Source organism: Epinephelus fuscoguttatus, linkage group LG15 (genome assembly GCF_011397635.1).
Source record: "Epinephelus fuscoguttatus linkage group LG15, E.fuscoguttatus.final_Chr_v1".
Classification (NCBI taxonomy): domain Eukaryota; kingdom Metazoa; phylum Chordata; class Actinopteri; order Perciformes; family Serranidae; genus Epinephelus; species Epinephelus fuscoguttatus.
This window is the reverse complement of record NC_064766.1, coordinates 37,589,635-37,615,597: the sequence shown is the minus strand read 5'-3', so window position 1 is coordinate 37,615,597 and position 25,963 is coordinate 37,589,635. Positions and strand designations below refer to the sequence as shown.

The 25,963-nt window shown below is 40.0% G+C and overlaps 1 protein-coding gene across 5 annotated transcripts in view; it reads right to left on the bottom strand.

Annotated features, from left to right (window-relative positions):
• Nucleotides 1-3,510: 3,510 nt before the first annotated feature.
• Nucleotides 3,511-25,963, bottom strand: part of asic1c (acid-sensing (proton-gated) ion channel 1c) — a 131,516-nt gene continuing 109,063 nt past the window's right edge. For 2 of the 5 annotated variants that reach the window (XM_049597630.1, XM_049597627.1), the window contains exons 2-11: nt 23,609-23,759; nt 22,941-23,068; nt 17,827-17,977; nt 16,575-16,631; nt 15,972-16,125; nt 15,649-15,740; nt 15,215-15,294; nt 11,974-12,045; nt 7,577-7,629; nt 3,511-6,450 (exon numbers count right to left, since the gene is read on the bottom strand). In XM_049597630.1, the coding sequence (XP_049453587.1) occupies nt 6,372-6,450; nt 7,577-7,629; nt 11,974-12,045; nt 15,215-15,294; nt 15,649-15,740; nt 15,972-16,125; nt 16,575-16,631; nt 17,827-17,977; nt 22,941-23,068; nt 23,609-23,759 (1,017 nt within the window). In that variant the 3' untranslated portion in view covers nt 3,511-6,371. Of the gene's footprint in view, nt 6,451-7,576; nt 7,630-11,973; nt 12,046-15,214; nt 15,295-15,648; nt 15,741-15,971; nt 16,126-16,574; nt 16,632-17,826; nt 17,978-19,842; nt 19,971-22,940; nt 23,069-23,608; nt 23,760-25,963 lie in introns of all 5 variants that reach the window. The other 3 variants (XM_049597631.1, XM_049597628.1, XM_049597629.1) reach the window with 2 other exon arrangements.

The following is a 25,963-nucleotide window of genomic DNA, read 5'->3' as shown; positions in this document are numbered from 1 at the left end:
CTGTAGCAAGGATGGTGTTTAGTTTCACCAGTTTATGAAAAAGTGCATGGGCCAATTGGAAGGACTTGAGGGATTTCACCATCTACAATCTATAATACTAAAAGATTCAGAGGCTCTGGACAAATCTCTGCAGATAAGGGGCAAAGCTGAAAACCAACACTGAATACCAGTGACCTTCGACCCCTCAGGTGGCACTGCATTAAAAACCAACATGATTGCTTTGAGGATATCACCACATGGGGTCAGGGACACTTTGGAAAACCACTCTACCATGCAAACTGAAAGCCATTTATCAAAAACATCCAAAAACACATCTGGCTGGAAAAGTGTGTTGTGGTTTAAATTGTTTTTGGAAATCATGGGCGTTGTGTCTTCTGAACTACGGAGCGAAAGGACCATCTAGACTGTTACCAAAGTTCAAAAGCCAGCATCTATGATGGTACGGGGACGTGATCGTACCCAAGATATCTAGGTAAATCGCACATCTGAAGGCATCATAAATGCTAAAAGGTACATACTGGTTTTAGAGCAACATATGCTGCCATCCAGACGACGTCTCTTTCAGGGACGTCCCTGCTTATTTTAGCACGACGATGCCAAGCAACACTGCATGTGTAACAACAGCATCGAAGTAAAAGAGTGTGGATACTAGACTGGTCCACCCGCAGTCTAGACCTGTCTCCCATTGAAAATGTGTGGCACATTATAAAGAATAAAATACGACTTAACAGATCCCAAATTTTGAGCAACTTAAGTCGTATATCAAGCAAGAACAGGAAATGATTTCACTTTCAAACTTAAACAGTTAGTTAAAAGAAAAGGTGATGTAAGGCAGTGCTGAACATGCCACTGTCCCAACTTCTTGGGAACGTGTTGCAGGCATCAAACTGAGAATGAGTGTATAGCTACAACCAGAACTACTGTCTCATGGTTGTATGCCTCCACAAACCCGTCAAGTTGCATTTACAGTTTACATCCATGTCTGTTAAAACATGGATGCTTCATACACATCTTCCCCCGGCAGCACAGAAGATCTACACAATCAGCACAGTTTTAAAGTGGCCACCAAAGACTAGTCTCCAATGCAGTATTTGACCCAATGTCTCCCCCTCTGTTCCTGAGTTATGACGTTAAGTAATGGCCAGTAAAGTGTTCTTGCAGTACATACACCAATCAGCCAAAACATTTAAACCACTTGCAGGTGATTGTGTTGTTACAATGCAATGTTCCATTGGGAAACCTTGGGTCCTGGCATTCATGTAAATGCTACCTGATGCGCTCCACCCACCAGAACATCGTTGCAAACCAAGTAAAGCCCCTTATGGCAAAGGCACTTGTCAAAGGCAGTGGCCCCCCAGCAGGACAATGCACCCTGCCACACCATTAAAACTGCTCAGAAATGACTCCAGGAATGGGATAAAGAGCTCAAAACGTCGACCTGGCCTCCAAATACCTCAGATACCAATCCGATCAAACATTTGAGGGACATGCTGGTACCCCAGAGGTACCCCCGATCCTTGGTGAGTCCTCCTTGGACCAGACTTGGCTTTGACCGGTCAAGGCATGAACACAGGACCTGGGGGGGGGGGGGGGGGTCCTATAGTGTCTAGCACCAAAGCATTGGCTTCAGATCTTTTGGGTTCTGTGGGTTGTGAGGTGGGGTACCAGCATGGCCCACAGATGTTTGATCAGAGTGGGATTTGGGGATTTTGGAGGCCAGGTCGATGCCTTGAGCTCTTTGTCTCGTCCCTCGGGTAACTGCTGAGCAATTTTTCTGGTTTCAGGGTGCATTGTCCCGCTGGGGGGGCACTGCTACTGGGTACCTGGTCTGCACCAGTGTTTAGATGAGTGGAGCGTGTTGGGTGGCAACCACATGAACGTCAGACCCCAAGGTTTTTCCACAGAAAATTGCATTGCAACAAGATGATCAATGTTGTTCACTTCACCCACCAATGGTTTTAATGCTTTAGCTGATCAGTGTATGATCTCACAGTGAAGCTGACCTTCTGGATATTGAACGTTTGTGTGAAGTTTTGTCATAATTAGCGTAAGAATTCCAGAGTTCTGCAAAAACACGTTTTGCGAGGGTCCAGTGACCTTCGACCACCAAATTCCATCAGTTCATCATTGAGTCCAAGTAGATGTTTGTGCCAAATCTGACGAAGTTCCCCCAAGGTGTTCTTGAGATACTTTCATGCATCAGACGAGGTAAAAGTGACCTTGACCTTTTACCTTTGACGAAATTCTAATCAGGTTACGAGAATAGGGTGGACAGACGGACAGACAGATGGACGAACAACCCGAAAACCTAATGCCTTCGACTGAGGCTATCACCGGCGCAGAGGCATTAAAAAAACAATAAAATTAGTCAGTTTGAATATTAAGTATGTTGTCTTTGTACTGTATTTACCTGCATATAGACAGAAAAGGATGAGCACATCATTGTTTGCACACTGTTTTTATTTACTGTTTTGGTTTTGGGGTTTAAGTAAGTCAGCTGAATCTCGACCACATTTTGACTTAATTCCAGTTTAGCTGCGAGGTTTGATTAAACCAGATGTCAACTTTGTTTAAATCCCTTTAAAACGTGGTTTCAAATATTTCTCTCAATAGCAAAAAATATGTCTCAGCAACAGTCAAAGTTTCGGGGTAAACATCATGAGGTCTTGCTAATTAAGAGTTTAACAGTCAAAAAAAAATCAGCTGATCTCCATCAGGTCTTCATGCTTGTGGCCTGCCAACAAATGTAAATGACCCAAATGTTGTACAACTGTGATTGGTGCAGGGAAGCTCTCCTGTCAGGTGACCAAACCTGTTCTAACCTTAGCAGATTATTTTGTGTTCTTTGTGCAAACGTGATTAAGTGAGCAAGTTTTCAAGGTCTTTGAAGATATACTATGCAGGGTTTTCTAAAAGACAATGTATAGACTCACACAGGAGCAATACCACTTAATCATCACTTATGACCCACTAGAAGTGTGTGGCGGTGCTTTTTTCTGTAGAGACTCTGTACTCTTGCCTGGATTTTCTGTGTTCAGGACATTTACAGGCGTGTACCCCACAGAAAAAGATAGTGACCCAAGAGACACAGCGCCAAAAAAAAAAAAATGCAAATAGAGGGAGTGAATCTGGGGCTGGCTTCCTGCACAGTATATCTAAAGTTAGCATGCAGTTTGGTTTGTCAGTAAAGTGACAGTTTGACTTCAGACTGACTACGTTACACAGTTAAGTGTGTATTAACTATTTAATGTACAGTTCAGAGTTAAAATCACATATCTACAATAAAATGCACATAAAGCACGTAGAGCCAGATGAAGCAAGTTCAGTTCCCCAGATGTTTGTGCGCATGAAAATCTCGATGTCACCTATAAAAACCAGCCTTGAAGGCACATTTTAGTTTCACGTCAAGCCACATTATGTTTAGTTATTCCATGAAGGTTGATGGAAAGATAGGCTAGAGCAGTTTTTAACATCCTGCAGGATATCTTTTTTTTTTATTTGGAGGGGGGGGGGGGGGGTATTGCACAATCCCAAGCCTGGTTTAAGGAGGATGGAGAACATTGTTTTAATTCATCTGGCTCCAAAAATACATTTTGGACCATACAAAGTGAATAGCATGGCTAAGATTACATTAAGAGACCAGAGATAATAGGAATACATAATGGTCATGCAAGGAAGAAAATGGGTGATGTGACATAAATGATTAATTGCAGGAATAAAATAGTTCAAATCTAGGTGTTGGGTGACAGAAATATAGAGAATACGGTCTTCTACTTGGCCATAACTATGCGGTAAATATCAGGACTACTAAATGAGCACAAACAGTTCAGTAAGAGTTGCTGCCAGTTCAGATACACTCTGCTGTTCTGTGACTGGTAGTAAGGCAGGGGGTGTGGGGGGAGAGAGGTAAAGACCCGGGACATTTTTCACAAATCCTTCGTCCACAGTTTGCGGTAAATGCTGGGTCGTTTTTATGCTTTTTAAACCCGACAACAGGACACACACACACACACGCACACACACTCGAAATCATCATGGCAATGCAGCATCATCAGAATAGCATCATTGTGTAACATGAATTGGCATTTCTGTCTCTTTATTTGGCTAATGATGGTTAATATACAATTGTCATATCATACATCTGTGTTGCAGCTGTTCAGTTTACATCCATTCCAGCTGTTGAGTACGTCATGAATTGAAAATGGGAATCCCAAATCTTTTCTTTTCTTTTTTCTTTTTTAATGTCAATTTGATAACACTTTATCTGATTCAGTGCATTTATTGCTCACGACACAACGCCACTTTTTTTTCTTTCTGTTTCCTGAAAAGTAAAATTTCCATTTGGATAAAGTCTCTTCGTGAGGTGGTCTCTGGCTCCTCTTGGAGTACGCTCCTAATCCTATTAATGCTGGAGCAGTGAACACACCAACGTGTAACAGTGTGTAGTTTAAACTAGAGCCATAAAAGGTAGTCACAACCATAGACGTCCGGTCATTGGCTTTCAAGTGATGGCTGATCTCCAAGGGTTTGTGCTTCACATCAACAGTCATCTAATACACAGACAACAGAGTAATAAAGCTACAGTGTTATGAACACCACTTTACTTGATTGGCATTATACTTGAAAGTTTCACATTAAAAAACAAAACAAAAACTGTACTCTGAATTTCCAGTATTTATAGCGAGGATATGTAAGTGTACCTACAAGTCCATAACTGTAGTGTCAAGGATTTAAATAACAGTGAACATTAACAAGAGAGACTCACACGAAGATAAGAAGAAAAGTTGTGTACGTGAGTAAGATGGGTAAATATAGAGTTTATTATACTTGATCATTTATACATCACAAACTGTTATTTGTGACTTATTACATGTTCCGGAGTAATAATAATAATAATAAAAGGATACAATGGTAAAATCTTACAATGCATTTCTGTTATAAATCAATTGAACTGAATGGGGCTGAGGAGCGTGGTGGTTTGGATGTTTTGAGGCAATTCTCTTGTATCTAATAAAGTCTATTTAGTTTGTCAGTCACGTTATAATCACCAGAAACTCAAAGACACTTACGGTCCACCCAGATAGAAAGTCCAAATTCCTTCTGGTGTAAGAACAGATGAAAAACACTTGTATCTCTCTTTATATATCTATGTGTAGATATATTGATATATATGTATTTGACAAATGTCTCACATGAGCAGTATAGAATTTCTTCATGGCATTTGATTGCGGGTTATTTACAAATTTCTGTCAAGTTTAGGAATGTCACCAACCAGCCTTTTTTAAGTCTACGTATGTTCAATAGAGAATAGATTACTATCACAGGGGATTGTGCTGATGAACACCTTTAAGACACAGTAATGAAGAAATGTAGCTGAGAATTATCAAAAAGGCAAAAAAGTAAAACCTGATTGTTTCTCTTCTAATGAATTCAATGTAAATAAGGGCCTACTTCTGCAGCAAGCTGCATGCTAGCATTTTTTTTTGTGACAGTCAGCACAGCAACACTCTCCCAGAAAATGGGAAGACAATGAGAATTGAAATGTCAGCTATATAAAGATACAATCAACAGCCTATTTTTGGCCTCCTGACTCTTGTTTGTCCCTTACTGAGTGTAAAAAGTGACTTACAAACACATCAGATTCAGTAGTTTCTGCCATCCACGTGGAACAAAACGAGATACTTGCATATATACAAATAATCAATTTCCTTTTATGTTTTTTTTTTTTTTAACTGATGAAGCACAGTCGTCTAATTCATGAGACAATCCAAAGCCTCACGGTAGCAAAAGGCAACATTAAACACCAGTCTTGTGTTTTGATTCAGGCATGAGCAGCTCTTAAATCCAACCATCAGATTTCTGAAAAGGCTCTCCTGCTCAAACTGGTGACAGTATAAGGTCACTCAATACAGCATTGATTAGATGCTGGAGACGTAACACTGTTGAGAAACTGCAAAGCTACACATAATCCACATGTATTCTTTTGGATTAATGCACAGCAGAACTTGCACAACAGTGTTACATCTCATCACAGATCAGAAACCCCTTCACATTTTTCTTCAGCGATTGTATAACTCTAAAGTGACTGCATAAGAAAAAGAAAATGACACATGAATAACTTAACACTGATGCCTTGACATGGCAGTTAAACCTGAGTTCTGTTTTGGAAGTGGTCTCTTTTTTTCTGATGATAGTACTCTATTTCTATTCAGGCATTGATAAACTCTACTATACGTTTTTGAGTTACACACTCAACCGTTTTTCTGTTAAATACATAAATTATTTCACAGTTTGCTGTCAAGTCCCCAGATGTGCCACCCCACCCCCAACCCCTACTTTATGTTGTCAACAAGCAAACTCCTCAAAGTTGCCTAGAGTCGGGTGACGAGGTAACATGTTCGGCGTGAATCCGAGACTGTCCGAGTGACTCCGGAGGGTGTCACAGGTGCTCTGCAAAACAGAGGGAAGGGAAGGAGGGAAGACGAGTTCAACCGGGTTAAGGGAGGGGCGATGAAGGGAGCGATGATGATGATGATGATGATGATGAAATAAATGAGCCACAGGTAAAATGAGAGCGACCGGGACGATGGAGGGACGTGGTGGAAATTAAACAAATTGCATGAGGCGAGGAGAAATTGTACAAAAACAGAATTATTAACGCACCAGAAACAAGGATAGGATACACAATGAGTGACAGAAACATATGTGGGTAATGATGAGGTAATGAATACAACAGATTTGGAAGTTCCAAGATCAGCCACATCGCATATGTTTCACAGGAAGTGAGAAGAGAGTTTAAAGAAAATCAGGGGGAGGTGGGGAAATATGAATGAAAGGAGGGAGAAGAGAAAGAAAACAGCATATTTTTAGTCCTGTTTTTCCACTAGTATATTAAACTCTAATAGTTATGGAAGTTGAAACATCCACATGTCTGCATTTCCCTGTATGTGCAAGAGTGCTCGCTGGGTAGATAAATCCTGATACTGTATGTGGATAACAACCATCAGTAGTCCCATCAGCAAAACTGGCTATTCCAGCAGACAAATAACCATTTATATTTTGTGCAAACTCACTGCATGCAGACCTGCGATAACATCACAAAGTAATGCATCTAGTGATGTTATCTGGTACGAGCCTCAAATGCATTGCCTCTAAATGGACCTCTGTGCTGCAGGGAAACAAATAGATCTCGTGTGGTTCAGCTCTTTGCACAACAATTCAATAAATATGTTATCTGTTTTCACAGGAGTACTGCGCTTTATCCTATTGGGAAAGAAAGCATCATTATTCAGTGGAAGGAGCGAGTTTTGCATAGTGCAGGGAGTCAAATCATTATGGAGAATCCAACCAACTTCTGTTGAGCCGATGAATACAGAAACACACCAAACTAGCCTGCCCTGACACAACAGTGGGTATTAAAATGCTCACTGCAGTTGGATGATCACCCCTCTTTTTGTCGACTATCTACCAAATCATTTGTAGCCACTGAGGAAATGATGTATGAGATGGTCTCAAGTATGTATGAGAGAGAGGGACAGCATGGGAGGGAGCATCTATTATCAATGGGGTGTGCTACCTGGGGGCATGATTAGGCGTGACACCAGGGCTGGTTGGGTTCTCTGGAAACTCCTGGAATAGACATGATGAAAAGAAAGATGGGTGAGGGTGACTGAAATGAAAATAAAACACAATGCAAATGCTAATAGTAAACTTGTGAGGGAATACTGCACGAGTGTTTTCCCCGCAGTGATATTCAAGTGAAGATGGCTGCTCGAAATAAGATTTGAGTCTTTTTAATAAGCAGGGAAAACAAAACAAAAAGGTGGTGACGATCACTGGAGACAATTAAAGTCCAATAAACTAATTCATTACTTCAGTGCCGGGTTGTTTGAGTGGAGATGTGACAATGGACTAGTTGGAAAACGGTTATTGAATGTGACAGAACGGAAGTACAAAAAGATGGTTTATCGTAAGCAGGTGAAAATGACATGAATGGGACAGAATACAGTAAATATCACACTATGTAAGACTCCAGTAAAAGCATGACATACTGTAAATATCAGCCAACTGAATAAAAGCTTCTTCTACTGCCACTTAAAAACCGGACTGGCTAACATAACCTCCTTCATCACTACGTTGGCTTGAATGAACATATCTCCACTTGTACAGAAGAGAATAAACAACTTTTCACAATCTTTTCCTCCACATCAGCTGTCAAACCAAATCCTGAACCTGAGGCAACTGAGCATGCAAGAACACAATCCACATGCAGAGACAAACCCACGGCTTTTTCACCCATTTGAAGAGAAGTATGGGACATGATGTTGAATTGCTTATAATGAAAAAGTCTTGGGCTTGTGTGTCACACAACAAAGAATTAGAGCTTGCATTTCCAAGATTCTGCCAATGATGGATGCAAACTGGTGGATACGGTTTACTCAGGGACAAAAGGAACTGTCTGCGCTTAACAAAAAATTGCTTAAATGCTTTTGGTTGAAACAGCACCAGATATGAGGGAATATTTTAGCTTTTGTTAGTGCTTTATTCCCCACAGTGAGCTGCAGAGAGGGATAAATGGCTTTTAGCTGTTATTTAGACTTCAGACAAGAACAGAGGCCCCTATGTGTTAGAAACAGACTGTATAAAATAATGAACGTAGCTACCATGACGTCAGCTATTGGTCTTTTTATGGATTCCCATTTTGAAGCCTTGAGTTCGGGATGTCGGCCATAGCCATCTTGGATTTTTGGAGCCAGAAGTGACCATATTTGGACAAAAGGGTGACGCTGTCAATCTGACTCACAGTCTGTAGCGACGCCTCTCAGACAACCTGTCACTCAAAGTGACCACACTCCTAATTATACATAACTGTAAGCCTTATTAACATTCAAACAGGTGAGTTATATAAAAATTCACACCCTGTACAGTGTCATGAATGTTGATATTAGCTATAGAGACCAAAACTGTTTATGTACCAAGCTGTAAACATGTTTATATCTGCTGTAAAGTTGGTGCATTTTAACATGAGGGTCTATGGGGATGGACTCGCCTCTGGAGCCAGCCTCAAGTGGCCATCAAAGGAACTGCAATTTTTAGTCCATGTTAGCTTAATTTTTCAGTCCCAGAGGTTTCCACTTAGTCACAGAGAACTGGATCATGTGTTTGGAACAGCTCAGATTTTGAGAATATGGTCTATTTACATTGAAAGTAAAGTTTAATTATTATTTGAGAAATTTGATGGTGGTTATATCGGCAGTTACACAACTTATTCATAAAGATGTTTAGAAAACGATCTCAAGTGTTGACAGTGATAAGTCAATAAAAATAATGATGAAAAGAAAAACACAGTAAATAAAGAAACTATATTTATGACGTAAAATAAACCACTTCTAGTTTCAGATTATCAAACTTTTTAGTCAATTTAGATCTGTTATTTATGGGTAGAGTATTCCAGGCAGAAGAAGCTTGACAGAGTCCATTTCTCATCTTACAAGTAGTTTGCGCACATTGCACCACCGGTGTACATGTGTTTACCTGACTATGATAAAAACAGCCATGATTATTGATTCCTCACACATTTCACAGAGATTAGCCCAGGAATAACAAGAGAATTTAGATTGCTGCTCTGTGTAATCTGAACAGAAGACTGGGCAACATATGCAAGAACAAGATACAGAACATTATTTAGTTTTAGCTTTGTTCATCACCACCCATTTTGTAGTTGTATAAAGCGCAATACGTACAATGTCTCTAGGTCAGTGGTTCCCAGATTTCTCATTAGTCATTAGTTGAAGATCCATTACTTTAAGATCCAGCGTATTACTTGCGTTTGGCCATGTTGTCGAGCTAGTTTGCCGTCTCCGTCAAGTAGCTGTCCATTAGTCATTCACCCTTCAGCAGGAAATGGCACTTCAAAATAAAAGCTATGTTTTTTTACAAACTGTACACATTCTCAAGTCACTTGCAGTCCATTCAGAATGGACCCGCGACCCAGCAGTTGGGAATCACTACCTAAGCCATAGACTGTATAAAAGAAGTGGACGTAACTGACGTCCACAAAGCCTCGAGTCTGGCATTCTGGTTGTTGCCATCTTGCTTTTTTGCACCCAGAAGTGACCATATTTGGATGAGAGGTTTGAGCGATGTAGGGGCAAGGGACCATCATGGTAGCAGTTTGTCAAGCACAAGGTACCCTCACCATCAAGCAAATCCTGCTATATGGTCTGTTTTACTCTAAATGGGACCATAACTTACAACATGAACATTATGCTGCATTGAAGAAGACTTGAAACTAGAGATTGAAACTATAAACTCATTAGGAAAATGTTTACTGAAGTAATAAATTAGATAAATTAGTAAAGTAAAGTGAGAAGTAGGGTCATTTTCTCGTAGCCTTGTATTGCAACTGACTTCTTGTTACAACCAGTCGAGTCGCCCCCTGCTGGCCATTAGAAAGAATGCAGATTTAGGGCACGTCAGCACTGGCTTCACTTTTCAGACCCAGAAATAATCCCTTGCTCTCAGCTCTACTTGTGCTGGTGAAACACAGAGGAGATTTAGGTTGTCCACATATATAACTAAATGAACATTTTAAGCACATACGGTAAATAATTGATTAAAAAATTAAAATAAAAGTGGACCTCAGCATCTACCTTGTGGGACTCCTCAGGGGTTTATTAATTTGCTATCAGAGGAAAGACTTGTTTTGCTCTGCTGAGGTGAAAGCTGAGGGTGAAAAACCCTGATGTCTGAGCTTGGCATAAAGAACACCATGATCATCAACAATAATTTAAAATGTGACTGAAAGTAACAGTTTCACTTGTTCTTCTCAGCACAGTGAGCAGACTACAACTGTAACCAGTAAAGGTTTGATTCAGCAGTGTATGCTGAACATTTGCTGATTACTAATATAAAGAAGGTGCATTTCAGTTATAAATAATTCCATAACTGCTCCGTATAAAGCTTACATAACAGTCTGCAGGGGAAGTGGAGGTGCCTCTGGATGCCAGTGTGTTAAACCACTGGGCTCGACAAAACGCTGTGATTTAGGGCAGGACAGAAATGCCCCACATTATTCTAGCTTTCATTTTGAAGTTAAAATGGGTTTCAATGCCTTGAAGGCTTTGAAAATGAGTTGATCATGAAATGTTAATACAATCTCCAGACCTCTTAATCTCACTCTGTTTTCTCTCATTCTTTGACTCCTCTACATGCATTGATTCTAAATTTCCTCTGATCATACAGCCAGACATAAAGCGGCAAAACCCGAGTACAATAACAGCTTTTCCCGCTCCGAGTGAACTGTAATTGCATGATTGAAGGTGACACTGAGAAGCTACTGTATATTGTGTAAACACTGGAAAGTGGGTTGGTGTGTGGGATCTACGGGAACTACGGTGAGGGCTGTAACCTCTTAATGTAAGAGCAGTTTATGAGTCATGATAAAAAGATGATCCAGAGCAGTTCAGACAATTCACAGCTACTTGTCCATGCACTTTAGTTTAAAAGAACTGAAGTAGCTAAACACTTGAGAAACTACAAAAAAGAGAAGAGGCTTACAAAGTCAGTTTGCTCCTTGTGAGTGCACATCTATATTCCATCTTTAAAACTGTTGTAGATTTTCGGCATCATAGGGAATATTTTGTGCTGCTTCCCTACAATATTCACCATGTAAATAAAGCGCTGTATGTGTAGTACTAGATTCACTGATTATGCATTCATACTGTGCAATAAAAACAATGTTTATATATTATTAATGATTATGTTCTCTAGCACAATGCATCGTTTCTGCATGGGAAATTGAAACTAACGATGACATACTGCAGTGCGGCTTTGTTTTCTCTCTGGTGCTGTTCATTAAAAGCATTTCCAGTGTTAGTAGACATTTTTTGTTGTTGTCGTTGTTCCTGAGGCTCATATAATACATCACATTCATTTCATTCAATCAAGTGCATTCTGAGAGACTAAAATTACCAGATTGTCGCTCTGACAACGCTGTGGTCGTTTCTTGCGTATGAAGTAGCCCAAAACCTTATCCTTAAACACCTAAATGCAGAAACATCAGATACATATTATTCATAGATGGAAAACATCATGTTCACTGACATTAAGACTGAACACTGGCAGCAAAAATATATATTTAATTCACATTTTGGGAAATATGCTCATACTCTCTGTTGCTGAGAATCAGAGGAGATGTTTGATACCATGAAGCTACAGCAGCCAGTTAGCTTAGCTTAGCATAGAGACTTGGAAAAGAAAGAAACAGCTCAATAATTAACAAGTTATATCTTGTTCATTTAATCCAAGACAGAAATACAACGCAAAAACTTGAAGTTGTGGTCTTCCTGGTGGTTATTTTTCTTGGCGGGATCAGTCGTCAGGAAACCAGGTATTTACTGCTCCCAGCTGAAGAGTCTGGTACATAACCGCCACAACTTGACATTTTTACACTTTGTTTTCGTACGCATTAACCAAACAAGATATAACATGTTAGTGAACTTTAGAAATACTGATTTTGTGACCTTCAGACAGAGCCAGGCTGGTCATTTACCCGTTTCCAAGCTTAGTGAGTTAAGCAACTGGCTGCAGCCTCGTAATTACAGTACAGGCATCAAAGTCTAAATGAGCTGGTTTCCCAAAATGTCACACTATTCTATTAAAGCTGTAGTTGGTAACTTTGATCAAAATATCTTTTTTTATCATGTTTGCTGAAACTATTAATATATCCACACACAGTGGGACATGAGAGAGATAATCTGAAAAAAAATGATGTTCCTCAGCCTCCTCGCAGTGCTTCTAATGGCATTTGCAGAGACTCCACCGCAGGTGAACACAAAATAATCAGAGCCCAGGAGTCTCTGACACAGCTGTCAGTCTAGTCAGCTGAAGTCTATTTTGTGACATGGTGACAGCGCCTGGATGCAGGTGACAGATGTGTTTAAAATGCAGCGACAACACAGACGTTTTATATACAAGACGTATATATAGCGGACAAAGTATATATACAAGCCCCACAAATTTCCATTTTATTTCCATCACAGTCTGTTTTTATAAAGTGCTTGTGACATCTCAAATGTGGCTTTGACTTGCCACTGAAACATGTAGCCCATTCGTAGAAAATACAGAGATGTATATCATGTATCGCCAGTCAACATGAAAATACTGATATATAGCCCTATGTCAGACTAGGCAGAGCTGATGGAAAACAAATCAAGATTCTATAACTGCACTACATATTTCTCACCTTAAATGTTTTCAGAATTAAATTTTAACTGTAAAACGATAAAGTTGAGGACCCAGCCGCCATTTTGAAAACAGCCAAGTCAACACGAAGCACCACCGACTGGCCAGACCAATTTCCTCGTTTTACAGCAAAACAGCACATAGAGTGCCGAAGTCACGCCCCTTCTTCTGGTGAAGCTCATGGGACCTTAGATCAGAAAAAATATGAATGGGAGTGAATGGGGAGAGCAATATTATCTTTTGTTCCCGTTTGAGTTGCGACATGAAATCCAAATATGTTGTTAATGAATTTAAAACATAAATTTTAAGCTCATACTTTGTGGTAAAACTGTTGAGATATAAGCTTTTTAATTAGAAAGACTCAAGAGTACACAGGAGGAGGTCGCGTATGTGACGTCATAGCTTTCGCTCGCTTCCTGCAGCTTGGCCTCCCTGCTGGAATTTCACTGTTTTATGATTAATGGATTTATGATTGAAGATGTCTGTGTGTTTTGTGCCAGGTTGCAGCCACTCCAAGCTGCTGGAAGCGAGCGAAGGCTATGACGTCACATACGCGACTGCCTGCTGTGTAGTTTTTCTAATTACGTTTTTTTTCAAAAGCTTATATCTCAACAGTTTTACCACAAAGTATGACTTTCTTGGCCTGAAAATTTATGTTTTAAATTCATTAACAACATATTTAGATTTCATGTCGCAACTCAAACGGGACCAAAAGATAATATTTCTCTCCTCATTCATTGCCATTCATATTTTTTCCGATCTAAGGTCCCATGAGCTTCACCGGAAGGGGCGTGACTTCGGCACTCTATAAGTACAAATATGTTTCTGAAAACATCTGAGGCAAGAAATAGGCAATGCAATGATAAAATCTTGATTCATATTTGATCAGCGCTGCCTAGTTTAACAGTTTGACTGCAGTTTACAGGCAGTGACTGACATAACTGAGAGCTGCGTTAGAGACTCCTCGACTCTGATTGGTTGTTTTCGTTCAGGTAAGGTGGATTCCTCATTTCATTAGGAACACTATGAGAGGGCAGAGGACCATGATGTTTTTTTTCACAGACTATCTATCTCAAGCCCTACTGTGTGGATACAGTGACAGTTTCAACAAATATGACAAAAGTTATGTTTACAAAAGTTACCAACTGCAGCTTTAAGATTTAACATAAGTAGGGCTGCCCCCCTGATAGTCGATTTCCATGGTCGCAGAAAAAAACAAACAAACAAACAAATTTGAAACTCTATTAGGAGCTCTGCCTTGTCCAAATAAATTAAAACCTACATGACTGGACCATGTGGGAATTTAATTTGAAAGGACAGACACAGGAAGTGTCCACGCTCAGCAGTCAGACAGGAGTCAGGTTAATTTCCAGGGCTGGTACCTGCGGTTATTCCACAGGCTAGTTAATAACATGTCGGGCAGGAAATCCAAAGTGTGGGATCATTTTGAGAAGGTGAAGGACGAACCCAAGGTGATATGTAAACTCATCTTCATTGGTCGACTACAAACATGATGTATCATCTGAAACATGGAAGTAGCTACATGCCCATTAGCCCACAGCGTCATTAACAGGTGGCTCGCTCAGTGTGTGACGTGCACTTGTAGATAAAATATAGGCCTATATTAATGAAGGTTCATTAGTACGGTTTGTATTTCTCTGTAATGTAGCACAGTGTTAACAATGTTACTGATACTATTCTTTCTCACACCTTCAACTCAAACCACAATATATCATTTAATCATTAAATTAATATCGTAAACATGTAGACGAAATTCTTAGCCGGGGGCAGCCCTAAACTTAAGAAATACAAATATATACAAAGGTTATCTTCGACTTATTTTGCATGGTGTGAAAATCACTTAGCTGTTAAGTGTAACATGTGACTAATTGCATTTATATCCACAAAGGCAAGAATAAATAAGTGTTAAACAGGTTGCCATTTTAATTAGTGAAAAACATCACGTTACCTCATAAAGGTAGTCAAATATTTCCAGTATTGTTAAGACACTGGCTCCGATAAACAGCCCCATCTGACCTCCAATGTCACCTAGAAGAAGAGAGATTAACAGATATGGGCAGGTACAGTAATTGAACAATGGTGCGTGAAAGCATTCCCCTCGCTGTCACTTCTAATTCAGTATCTCTCAGAGTAATCTGAGCAGAATTGTCAAAAGTGTCCATCCAGCCCCAACTTCGCATCAGACCCAACCCGGCTGCCCTTGCAAGAGCATCAGATTATGAAAATGTGTTCAGCCTGTTTCACAAGTTCAAAGAGGAAACCTCAAAGCACCAGGCGTGAACACGCGATGTGAAATGTGCGGTGGGGGCCCGCTGAGAGTGCTGATACCGAGGTCAGCCACATTTTTCTGTCACAATGAACCTGAAGCTGCGAGAATCTTACCGAGAAGCCCTGCAATTTCATAGGCCTTCTTCTGCTCAATCTTCTCATAATTCAGAGCTTCAAAGAAGATGTCCAAGACCAATATATTTTCTCTGGAGAGAGGACAGACAAGAGCACACCCAATAAAGTTTATTTCTGGTGATATTACAGTACACCAAATGGTATCTCACATTTCCTGTGCAACTATCTTTCATTATTGTTACATTGAAGGTGAACGATGGAGACCCAGGTCATGCTTTGCCACAGTACATCCATCCATCAACAGAAAAAAAAGAAAAACAGGCTGGGATCTGAAAAACGGACTGCTGCCATATAATACTTACCCGATATACTGCTCAGTTTTGTTGAATTTCTTAGCCAGATATTTAGCAGATGCCTTACTGGGGATCTTAACCATGGACAGCTCCTTGCCATAGCGAGTCATGTTGCAGGGGGTCTGACAGACACAGTAATCGTTGTCTTTCTCTACCAAAAAGTCTGTGGATGATCAAAGTCATTTAAAAATATTGTGATCACTGCGAGGAATCAAACAAACCTGCACACAGAGGCTCTCTAAAAATATCTCTGCACACAACTGAAAAACTACTTTTGCTGCCATCGTTCACTTTCCATGAAAGCAAATAATGACTGAAGCTATAATACAGAGAGGGGAGAAAAAAAGCTCTATGGGATTTATTTGACATCAGTGAAGCATGGACACATCACAAATCTTCCTAATGGAATTTTTAGACAATAATTTTACTTTATTATTTTTGCTTCAGCACTGTCTGAGATTCAAGTAATTTCAAGTTAAAGCTACACACGGGTTATATAAAGGCTTGAATAGTCTCATGGCACTGCTGCTGAGCACTTGGTTGAATTCAGACATAAACGCAAAACCATCACACTAATATTTCATTCTTGTGCAATAAAGTGTGCGGGCTCACCTAAAGCTGGGTCAGCACAGTCTTTGTACTGCTCAGGTGTGCAAACTGTTGAGGTTCCTGTTTGAAATAACATGAAGGGGAGAATAATTACACATATAAAAAACTACATGAGGACACAAGTATTTGCAGCTTGTTTTAAAGGAACACTGTGTAAGATTTGGGGGGATTTAGTGGCATCTAGTGGTGAGGACTGCACACTGCATCCAGCTGAATGTTCTCCTGGTTAGCTTTCCTTCAGTGTTCATTGTTCAGGAGGTTTTTACTGGGAGCTGAATTATTCACAGTAGTCTCCTACTCTAAAAAACCAACGGACCCATCGATTTTTACTGGTAAAAACACTGAATAAAGAAGTTTCACGGTACAAATCAGTAGGTACTGGATGAATATGGCTTGTCTTGTGCGTTCAGAAGTATGACATCATGTGATATATTTGTCGAAATTAAACAAGAGTTTTAGCTGGAGAAGTATCTGTTGCATAAAAACCAAAAGTACAAACAGGCTTTTTGTAATTTAAGAGTAAGTAACACCAGAATTCTTAAAGTCACTGGAAGATATAAAGGGCTGGACAGAAACCAGACTTTGATGATAATCATGCGGGAGATGAGTATCATATTTTGTTCGAATGTTCGAATGTAAGAGTGTCTGTTTAAGTAACATTGGTTGTACTTTAGCCACGCCGTGTGCCATCGTTCTGTTATTGTATGTAACATTTGTACTCCAGACCATGTGATATGGTTGTGCGTCAAATAAATTAAACAAAAGAAAGTACTTCTCCGACACTGCTCACGTATTTTCTGATCCAGACATTCCTGTGATTTTTACCAAGAGGCAAATTATCTACAGTGCTCTCCTCCTCGCCAAAACAAATGGACCCGGTAATTCAAAGTGGCAGAAACACTAAATAAAGCAGTTACACGTTAAAAAAAATCAGTGTTTTTCCGATGCTGCTCGTCACGGAGGGGTTGCTAACTACGGTGGCTTTTGCGAGAATGCAAATGTCCCCATCTAGAACCAGTGTTTAGTTTGTCCACTCTGGGCTTCTGTAGAAACATGGTGGTGCAACATGGTGATCTCCGTGGACGAGGACTTGCTCACTGTGTAGAAATAAACGACTCATTCTAAGGCAATGAAGACACAATGATTCTTATTTTCAGGTGAAGAAAACACACTTATTATTTTATATTCCATCTCTGCCAATACATCCCCCCAAATCCCACACTGGACCTTGAATTGGCTCTTTCTGAAATCATACCAGGCATGTGAACCATCCTGCAGTTGCAGTTCTCCAGCAGGTACCGGGTTTCACAGTCAATGCGGCAGGCGGTGATGCTGTACGTGGAGAAGTATTCAGAGTCTATGGGAGTAGACTTGCAATCTCCCCAAGGCGGAGGGAGGTACTGAAGCTGAAAGAGCAAACAGCACATGTTTTCCCTCAGTATATCAGCACACAGGATTACAACGAATGCCATAATGCAAGCGCGGTGCAGCAGAAGTACAAAAGAAGACGACAAGCTGACAAAACCCAACACGAATGTCTCAAACATAAAAAAAAGAGAAATAAATACAGAAGCATTTAAAATGAAAATGTGCACTGAGAGACAATATTGGCACAACATATCCGGTCAGACCAACATTATTGCTCATGTATTGGCAGCAAGCAGACGTCATGCAAAACATTACTGATGCAGGTCTAGTCCCCGGTAGGAAGCAGAATACCATGGGAATAGAGACAGGCTTAATAGAAATCTGTAAAATACGCATATTCAGACAGGACACCACAATCAAAGGACAAATTTTACAACCCTGAGAACAGAATTCAGAACAATAAACAGTTTTCGGATGAACAGATAAATGAATAGTACTGCATTTAACCGACATTATAATCTATTTTAGAAAAGATTTGATAAATAAATAAACCCTGATGAATAAACCACTCCCCAGAAGCCTATTAATGTGGTTTTGTTGTTGATTAACTATTTAGATATTCTAATCAGAGCCCATGAGAGTTTATTATAATGACCCTGGACTGCGAAGCCCTGTGACTGAAACAATGAAGAGAAGTCAGTCTGCAGTCTCATGAGAGGTAAAACTCTCATTAAAAGGTGAGGAGCAGGTCATTACCTTTATGAGTAACTCTGGGAATTCTTAATGAATCCACTAATGAGGAATATTTAAGGCCTGAATTTTAAGGTTTTGTTTCATAGTAAACATTAGGCTCATGGTGCTCGTCTCATAACTGCAGTAATGTGCCCCGTGTGTGTATGTGTGTGTGTGTGTGTGTGTGTGTGTGTGTGTGTGTGTGTGTGTGTGTGCGCGATCTGTTTAGAGCTCTTTAACACATTAAAGAAACTCCTTTTTTGGTGCACCGACATTTAACCACCAACAACACTTTCAGTCCACTTTTACAGTCTTGTTTACAACAATTTATGGTAATGAATGCCTACTACTCATTTTCATTACAAAAACAACCAATTATTTATGAAGGCTACCGATGCTTGCTCGGGCATCGGAGCATTTAGCTACTAATTGCGGTGGGAGCTAGCCAACAATCAATGCCAAAGGCTTCTTCCTGACAAACTTCGCAGAGAATTGATGCTGCTGTTGTCACATTAAGGCTCACGGTAATTCCCAATCATCTCCACAAGCTCTAACCAGGCTAACTCTGACAATCTAATGGTCATTTAGCAGAATTCAATAGAAAGTGACAGAGATAGACTGCGCTTCACTGAAGGAGTGGACTTAAACTGGCAAACATTATTAAGCCTTTATTGAACTCCATTTCTAGCCCACAGACTCTCATAACTGCAGTTAAAAAATGGATGCCAGAGTCTTCATGGGTAATAAAACCTAATGAATCACATTGTCTGGTCCCTCAAGATGATATTAAGTAGCGGTATAGTGGATTGGCCCGATAGCATAAAGGCAAAACAAACAAAAAAATGTGAACAGAACTGTACATGACAGTGAGAGGGTAAAGCCAAACAACAGCTTCGATGACGATACAGACTCAGGTGAATGGATTAAAGCTGGAGCGAAACCCATTAGCTGCTCTTTACTGACATCTAATAACCAGGGAAGACAGTGACGACAAGGACGGACTGCAGATGTTGTTGGATGTTCAGCCACACAGAGTGGGACAGATGGATCCATTCCTCAGGGACGGGGGAGGGGACCAGCAGATGAAAGTGTGGAACTTAATGATGGGTGTGTAGCTATTTAACAATACATCATTTGTGGCATGCAGCAAGCCCAAACAGTCATACGCTACCCTCTGCTCTTGGCTGGAAACGAACGTTTGGAAGCCGGGGGCGACCCCGAAGCCCAGCTCATGGAGGAAAGGAGGCTCTGACTGAGAGTGAAGCTGTACCTTTATGCCGGCCTCATAGGACGTCTCATCTAGGGCGAGGGGTGAGGGAACACAGCCCACATCATTATCAAGATAATAAGGAGGAGCAACAGCAAGGCGAGGGACAGAAAGACAGCCTGTTGTCAGTAGAACAACAAAATCGGCTCTAACTCCCAGAAAACTTGCAGCACTGGTTGGTTGTCATTCAGCCATTCTCTTCTTACACCCACTTAAGCTTGAGTGACGACACAGCTCAGTTTCAGCCATTACATAATTCTACTCCAAAATTTGGTGGTGTAGTCTTCATGTCTCTCTGAGCTCACAAGTCATAGCTTCCTATTAAAAATTAAATTTCTCTGACAGGAGCTTCACAAATGAAAAGTCTTGAAATCATAAGTGCTTCATCCAGCTGTTACACTGAGAACAGTGTCACTGTACTCGTCAGAGACTGACTGAAATTAATGCCGGCCAGGCTTTAATGACAGTCTAATTAATTCAGCACATCTTTTAGGTCGTAAACACGTCTTTTAGCTGTCAGTGGCGTGGGCGCTCGTGTCATGATTATAAATGACAATCCATGCACTTTCAGGAGGAAACTTTGTGGTGGTGATTAATAGATCAGATTCTTGGAGATGGCTGAATGATGATACACTTGGAGCATTTTACAACACTTGTACAAAGAAAGAGAGCGAGAGAGAGACATTACATGTTTCAAAACTGCTTCCCAAACACAGAATTTGTCATCTTTGTGGTGTCCAAGTGTCTGTTTTAGGAGACCTGCCTAAATCATCCCATGTTATTCTGCTAAAACAATGGTGGACAGTTTTATTTGATCATTTATCTCATGCTCATGAACTGACCAAGACCATTAACTTTAGGAGCAAAATCATTTAAATTAGGCTTGATTAATTTCTCAAGTAATGAATTAGATTTACCGCTGGAGTATCCATTACTTCAAGACTTCACAAGGACTGATTATGTGGTGGAAATTTTAATGAGCCTGAGGCGCAATTCAAAAGTACACTTGATCTCAAAGGTAATCACTGCAAAATCCTGAAATCCTTTGTGGCACCGGCGCCATTTTCCTGTGACTTACACTGAAGGTTTGCTCTGTTTGTCGGAGGATATTCTGCCTATTCTGCCACTGTTTGTGTTTGGAAATCAAAAGACGGGTGTTTGGCTTGTGTGCTTATTCTAATGCGGACAAAAGAGGCACGATTTGAGTGTGTTGTCTTGGCAACATGACATAACTGCTGTACAGTTCCATTACATTTGGACAGGGCGTCCATGTGAGCTCAGTGTTGTGACCTTGCACACAGGCTTCCTGATCAGTTCGGACTATAGTTATTACTTTTCGTCCTTCACTGTCGGCAGTGAAGGGATAGTTGAGGGCTTGAAACTAATTTTCTGCAAAACCTGCCACAGGCTTTTTTTGTTCCCCTTGATATTGCTTGCATTTTACTGTCCCTAAATCACACTGCATTTCTAAAATATGTCTTCAAAATAGCTGTGGGCCATCTTGCTCATCTAACGACACCTACTTTAAGTGCTGGTGGAATTGGGAAATAAACTAATATGATGACAGGTGCACCAGGCTTCTTTTAATGGCTTAATTTCACGTCAAAAACATGGTGATGATTTTAATATCTTTCCCTCAAGATACAGCAAGTCTAGAGTGGGCGTCCTCAGAGGTCAGTTATTTATAGTGAGTCTTTAAAGCAGTCTGATTTTGGCTCAGTGCTGCTGCTGATAGACTGTTTCAGTAAAAATCTCAGTGAGAAGTTTCTTTAAAGGGTGTTAATTATAAAAGACTAGTAATTATCTCTTCAAACACTTTAAAATTGTATTTTTTTTTCTTTACAGATTTATTGTTTTGATCATTAAAGCCTGCTAAATCGTGGCTTGGTTTTGGTTTTGGTTTTTGCCCTTATTCCAAAAAAGAGAATATTTCTACTAAGCTGTTTACATGGCTAAACAAAATAAATATTCCACTAATATTCCCGTTCACATGCAGCCATGCCTATTTTGATTAACGTGCCCTAACATGTTGCTTATCGCGCCAAAATAGGATTTTTTTCCCAAAGTTTTCCAACAGTAGCTGACTTGTTTGACCATACGAACATAACCTCCTTCTTTAAATCTTTCAACCACCTTCTTGAAAAGGTCAGCGTTGTGGTATTTGCACGTCCAAAACCTGCTGATATCCAAGTCTTTCATAAGTTTTGAAAGTGTTTCTTCTTCCCACCATAAATGTGGGCTTTTCTTTTAGGCATGCATCTCTACCCCAACCTTGTAAACTCTTGATTTGTGTACAGTGCATCCATGACAACGCACAGAGCTGACCGTAAACAGGCAAGAGGTTGTGTGTCTCAAACTGTGGTAAAAACCCCAGCCGAGGAGCGTATTCCAAATGCACTGTAAACATGTTTAAGGAAAGCTCCTAAAATGTGAATAATATCCCACGTCTTGATTGAATTTTTTTTTATCTGGAAATAGGCCAGACAAGATAAAATGTTTCCATGACCCATATCACATTTAGAGTACTATCAAATTCTGAATAAATGTGGAATATTAGTGTGCCTGTAAACGCAGTCAGGTTTTCTCTGCCTTCTCTTTGAATGCACCACTAGAGACACAAATAAGCTCTTTTACTATTTTTTTTCACATGCTAGAAAGACTCGATGTGAAAAGTAAAACAAACACTCTGAGCTGCCAGATATTTTTGTGGAGTCTGAGGTTCTTTTGGCTCAGACAAGCACAGTATGCTTGTATGCTTGCATCCAATCATTACTTGGCCCTGCTCTATCAATATTCCTTGGCTGCTATAATCTCTCAGTTTCATGTACCAAGAATCACTGGGTGTTTTTATAACACCTTTTCCCACACGAGGCAAACCAAAGATCTTATTTTGCTCCCGGTTCTGTGACACAGAGGTAATGGTCACTGGTTGGCGAGGATTTGGGGACAAACACAGAATGAAAACGTCGAGGTTGGAGGGGAGGAGGCTGAACATTAGGTACCAGTTGCTGCTGACATGACACAAAAGTTTGAAAACCAGGGGCCACACCAAATCCCAGCTGGTCAATGAAGGGCGGCTCATCCTGGCTGTGGATCTGAACCTTGATGCCTGCTTCGTAGGAGGTCTCATCTGTGGATACAGTATGCCAGAGAGTGTAACAACAAGTACGGTCCCCTATGGAAACCCGCTTTTGGCTCTGGCACTGATACTAAGTGCTGCTAAAACTCATGCTGAAAGCCAGTAGCAGAGAGATACTCATATGTTAGTGTGCTGGACAGCTATTAAACAGATTTACAACCAAAGATTTATTGCATGCTGTATACTTTATGAACGTACAATACAGTGGGGGTTGTTGTCCACCGTAAATTGAAGACAATACGACCATGAATGCAGTTTATTAGAGCTGATGTCAGTTGTAGAACTGGAGAAACATATCAAGATAAAATGCTTATAAACATGCTAGAACATCTCCTCTGTGTAGAGTAAAATTATGCACACATTTAGCAATAAAGTGAAACACAGGACCTGCAAAAATCTTTTCTTTTCTATATGAAGTGACGGACAGAAATGACAGAAGGACCAGAAGAGCAGAAGGACTTCCAGGGTAATCCACAAGATGGAGGGATTTTCACAAAGGGGTTATACAGGTTAAGATGTTACCGTACTGACCTGTCTCTCCCCACACAGGCAGGTATTCATCCTGCTGAATATCCAACATAATCTCCAAGCCGTTCCCCGTTCCACCTTTTAACGTGGTCAACAAAGGGTTGCCGTCTAATCCGGAGTTGAATGTGTAGCATTTTCCATAGCGTGTGTAAATCTGCAGATAAAAAGAGCACAGAAAAAAAACAGGAAGGTAAATGAGAAGTCAAAGCCTTTCCACCGGGCTGTGGTAAATTGTGCACCTGTACGAGATGTATTACATGTCAGCCTGTAATTGTGCAGGACAGCTAATCATTGCAGAGGCTTTGTGATTATCAGAGAAAGCAGCACCGGCTTTAAACAGGCACCTGGCTCTGATTTGAGGAATTAATGAGCTTTCTTTAGCGGCGGCAGCAGCAGCAGCCATCAATCTTCACCCAATTTCACTCCAAATTTCCCCTGAGTAACTTAGAGTGAATGTACTATTTTGCCGTCATTAAATAAGAAACATCTGAGGTGGAAGCTCTCTGGACACACAAACTCTAAATTGGGTTTGTAAAAGATTTGTGTGTCTTGACTTACAAACTTCTTGAGAGACAGAACCTGTGCCAGTGAGGCTCAGTGGTACTTAGTGTTTGATGTGCAATCTTTACAGTGCGTTTGCTCACACCAAATATCTTTCAGATTTAATTAATCCAGTTGGCTTGAGTTATTTATTTTCAGTTTTTGCTCCGGCAATGAAAGATTATTTTTCCCTAGTTTATGGATTTTCCCTGTGATTGGAAAATTCCCAATCCTCTGCCAAACAAGTGCAAATAAATCAGTATCATGATTAGAAATGTTGACATTTTAAAATGAAGTCTAGAGTTTGGATTAAGACTAAGAAAGTGTAAAATTCTGACCACAGCTTGAGGGGTTGAGTAAACTCAAGATAAGTCAATCAATTTCAACTATCAGACTGTAGAATTGATTGGTTATGCAACACTCTGAGGAACTAGAATATCTATTTCTCATGCATTTTGACAAAATATAAAAACCTGCAGTGTTATAAAGGAGAATCAGCTCTCGTATTACCTTTACAGCATTTTAAATTGAGAGAACACACCTACGTATGTTTTACACAGTCACACACAAGTTCATCACAATTACATATGCAACAATACGTGATTGTTAGTGTTCCCAAAGCAGGTACATATTTAAATGGGGTGAGTTTGAATGAGTCACGACAAGACTGGAAAATCTGAAATCATCATTAAAGTATGGAGGTAAAGCGAAACCAAGAGGATTTGAATTTTTAAAGCAACTGATTACCTAATTGTAAGATTTAATCACTACTGAAAATTTAATGCTGGAAATGAATAGGGGCAGGCCCTCTCACATTGTTCATAAGATACCAGTCTATTTTTAATATGGTGAGAAAAACTCACATCCTGATAATGGCACTACTTTGCCTTGTCAATATAACGACGTCATACTGTTACGCCGGCAACAACAAGCATGGCTGAAAGCAAAATTGTTACCAGCTCCGCAATGGAGGAGGTAAGTTCCAGAAAGGGGAGTAACTTCAGTAGGTTATGGCATCGTTAGGCCTTGTGTCCAAAATGTTGTATGAATAGCCCCAAACTTTCAAGATCCTTTTAGTGACTTGCTGCTCAGAGGAAACTCAGTCAGTGGCTCATCCAGCAGCAGAACAGCATGTCTCCCTCTCCATGTAGGAGTTAACTCCAGGTCATTTTGTCATAAGCCTGTCATAATCTATAGCTATGTAGCACTAAAAAAACCCTACATATATAGTCATTGTAACATAACAGCCTGTCAAAATAAATGCAGGTCTGTGTGTGTGCTTGGGGTTCTGATAGTCAGCGCTGAGTGACACTCGTTACAGCGAGATATATTGAAGGGTACATTTTTTTTTGTATTTGACAGCTGTTAAGATGTGTAATTTGTAGTTGATTTCACTTTGCTATATGTCTCCTATTTCATATTTAACCTTACTCTAAGTTGCAGCTGTTCACAAACTGAAGAACTGAGAGATATTTTTGGTTTAGTTTTTACTGATTATTTGAGGACAAACTGTTAAATTTATACTGGTATATAGAGCTATGACACTGATTTTGTTGCAATTGTATGTTCTTGAAAATTAATATGTTTTGTCATATAATCAAGAACATTATCATTGCAAAAATACCCTGAAATATTACCATATTGTCCAACCCTATAAATTAATACCAATAAATTTACTGCAGTGAAATATTTTAATTTGAAGAACATCTATCAGTATTTAAATTAAAATGCCGCATTCCCCTTTTTGGAATCTGTAGTAGGTAATTTCAAGTTGTGCAATTTTAAAACTTGATTTTCAATCATGAAAAAAACAAAACA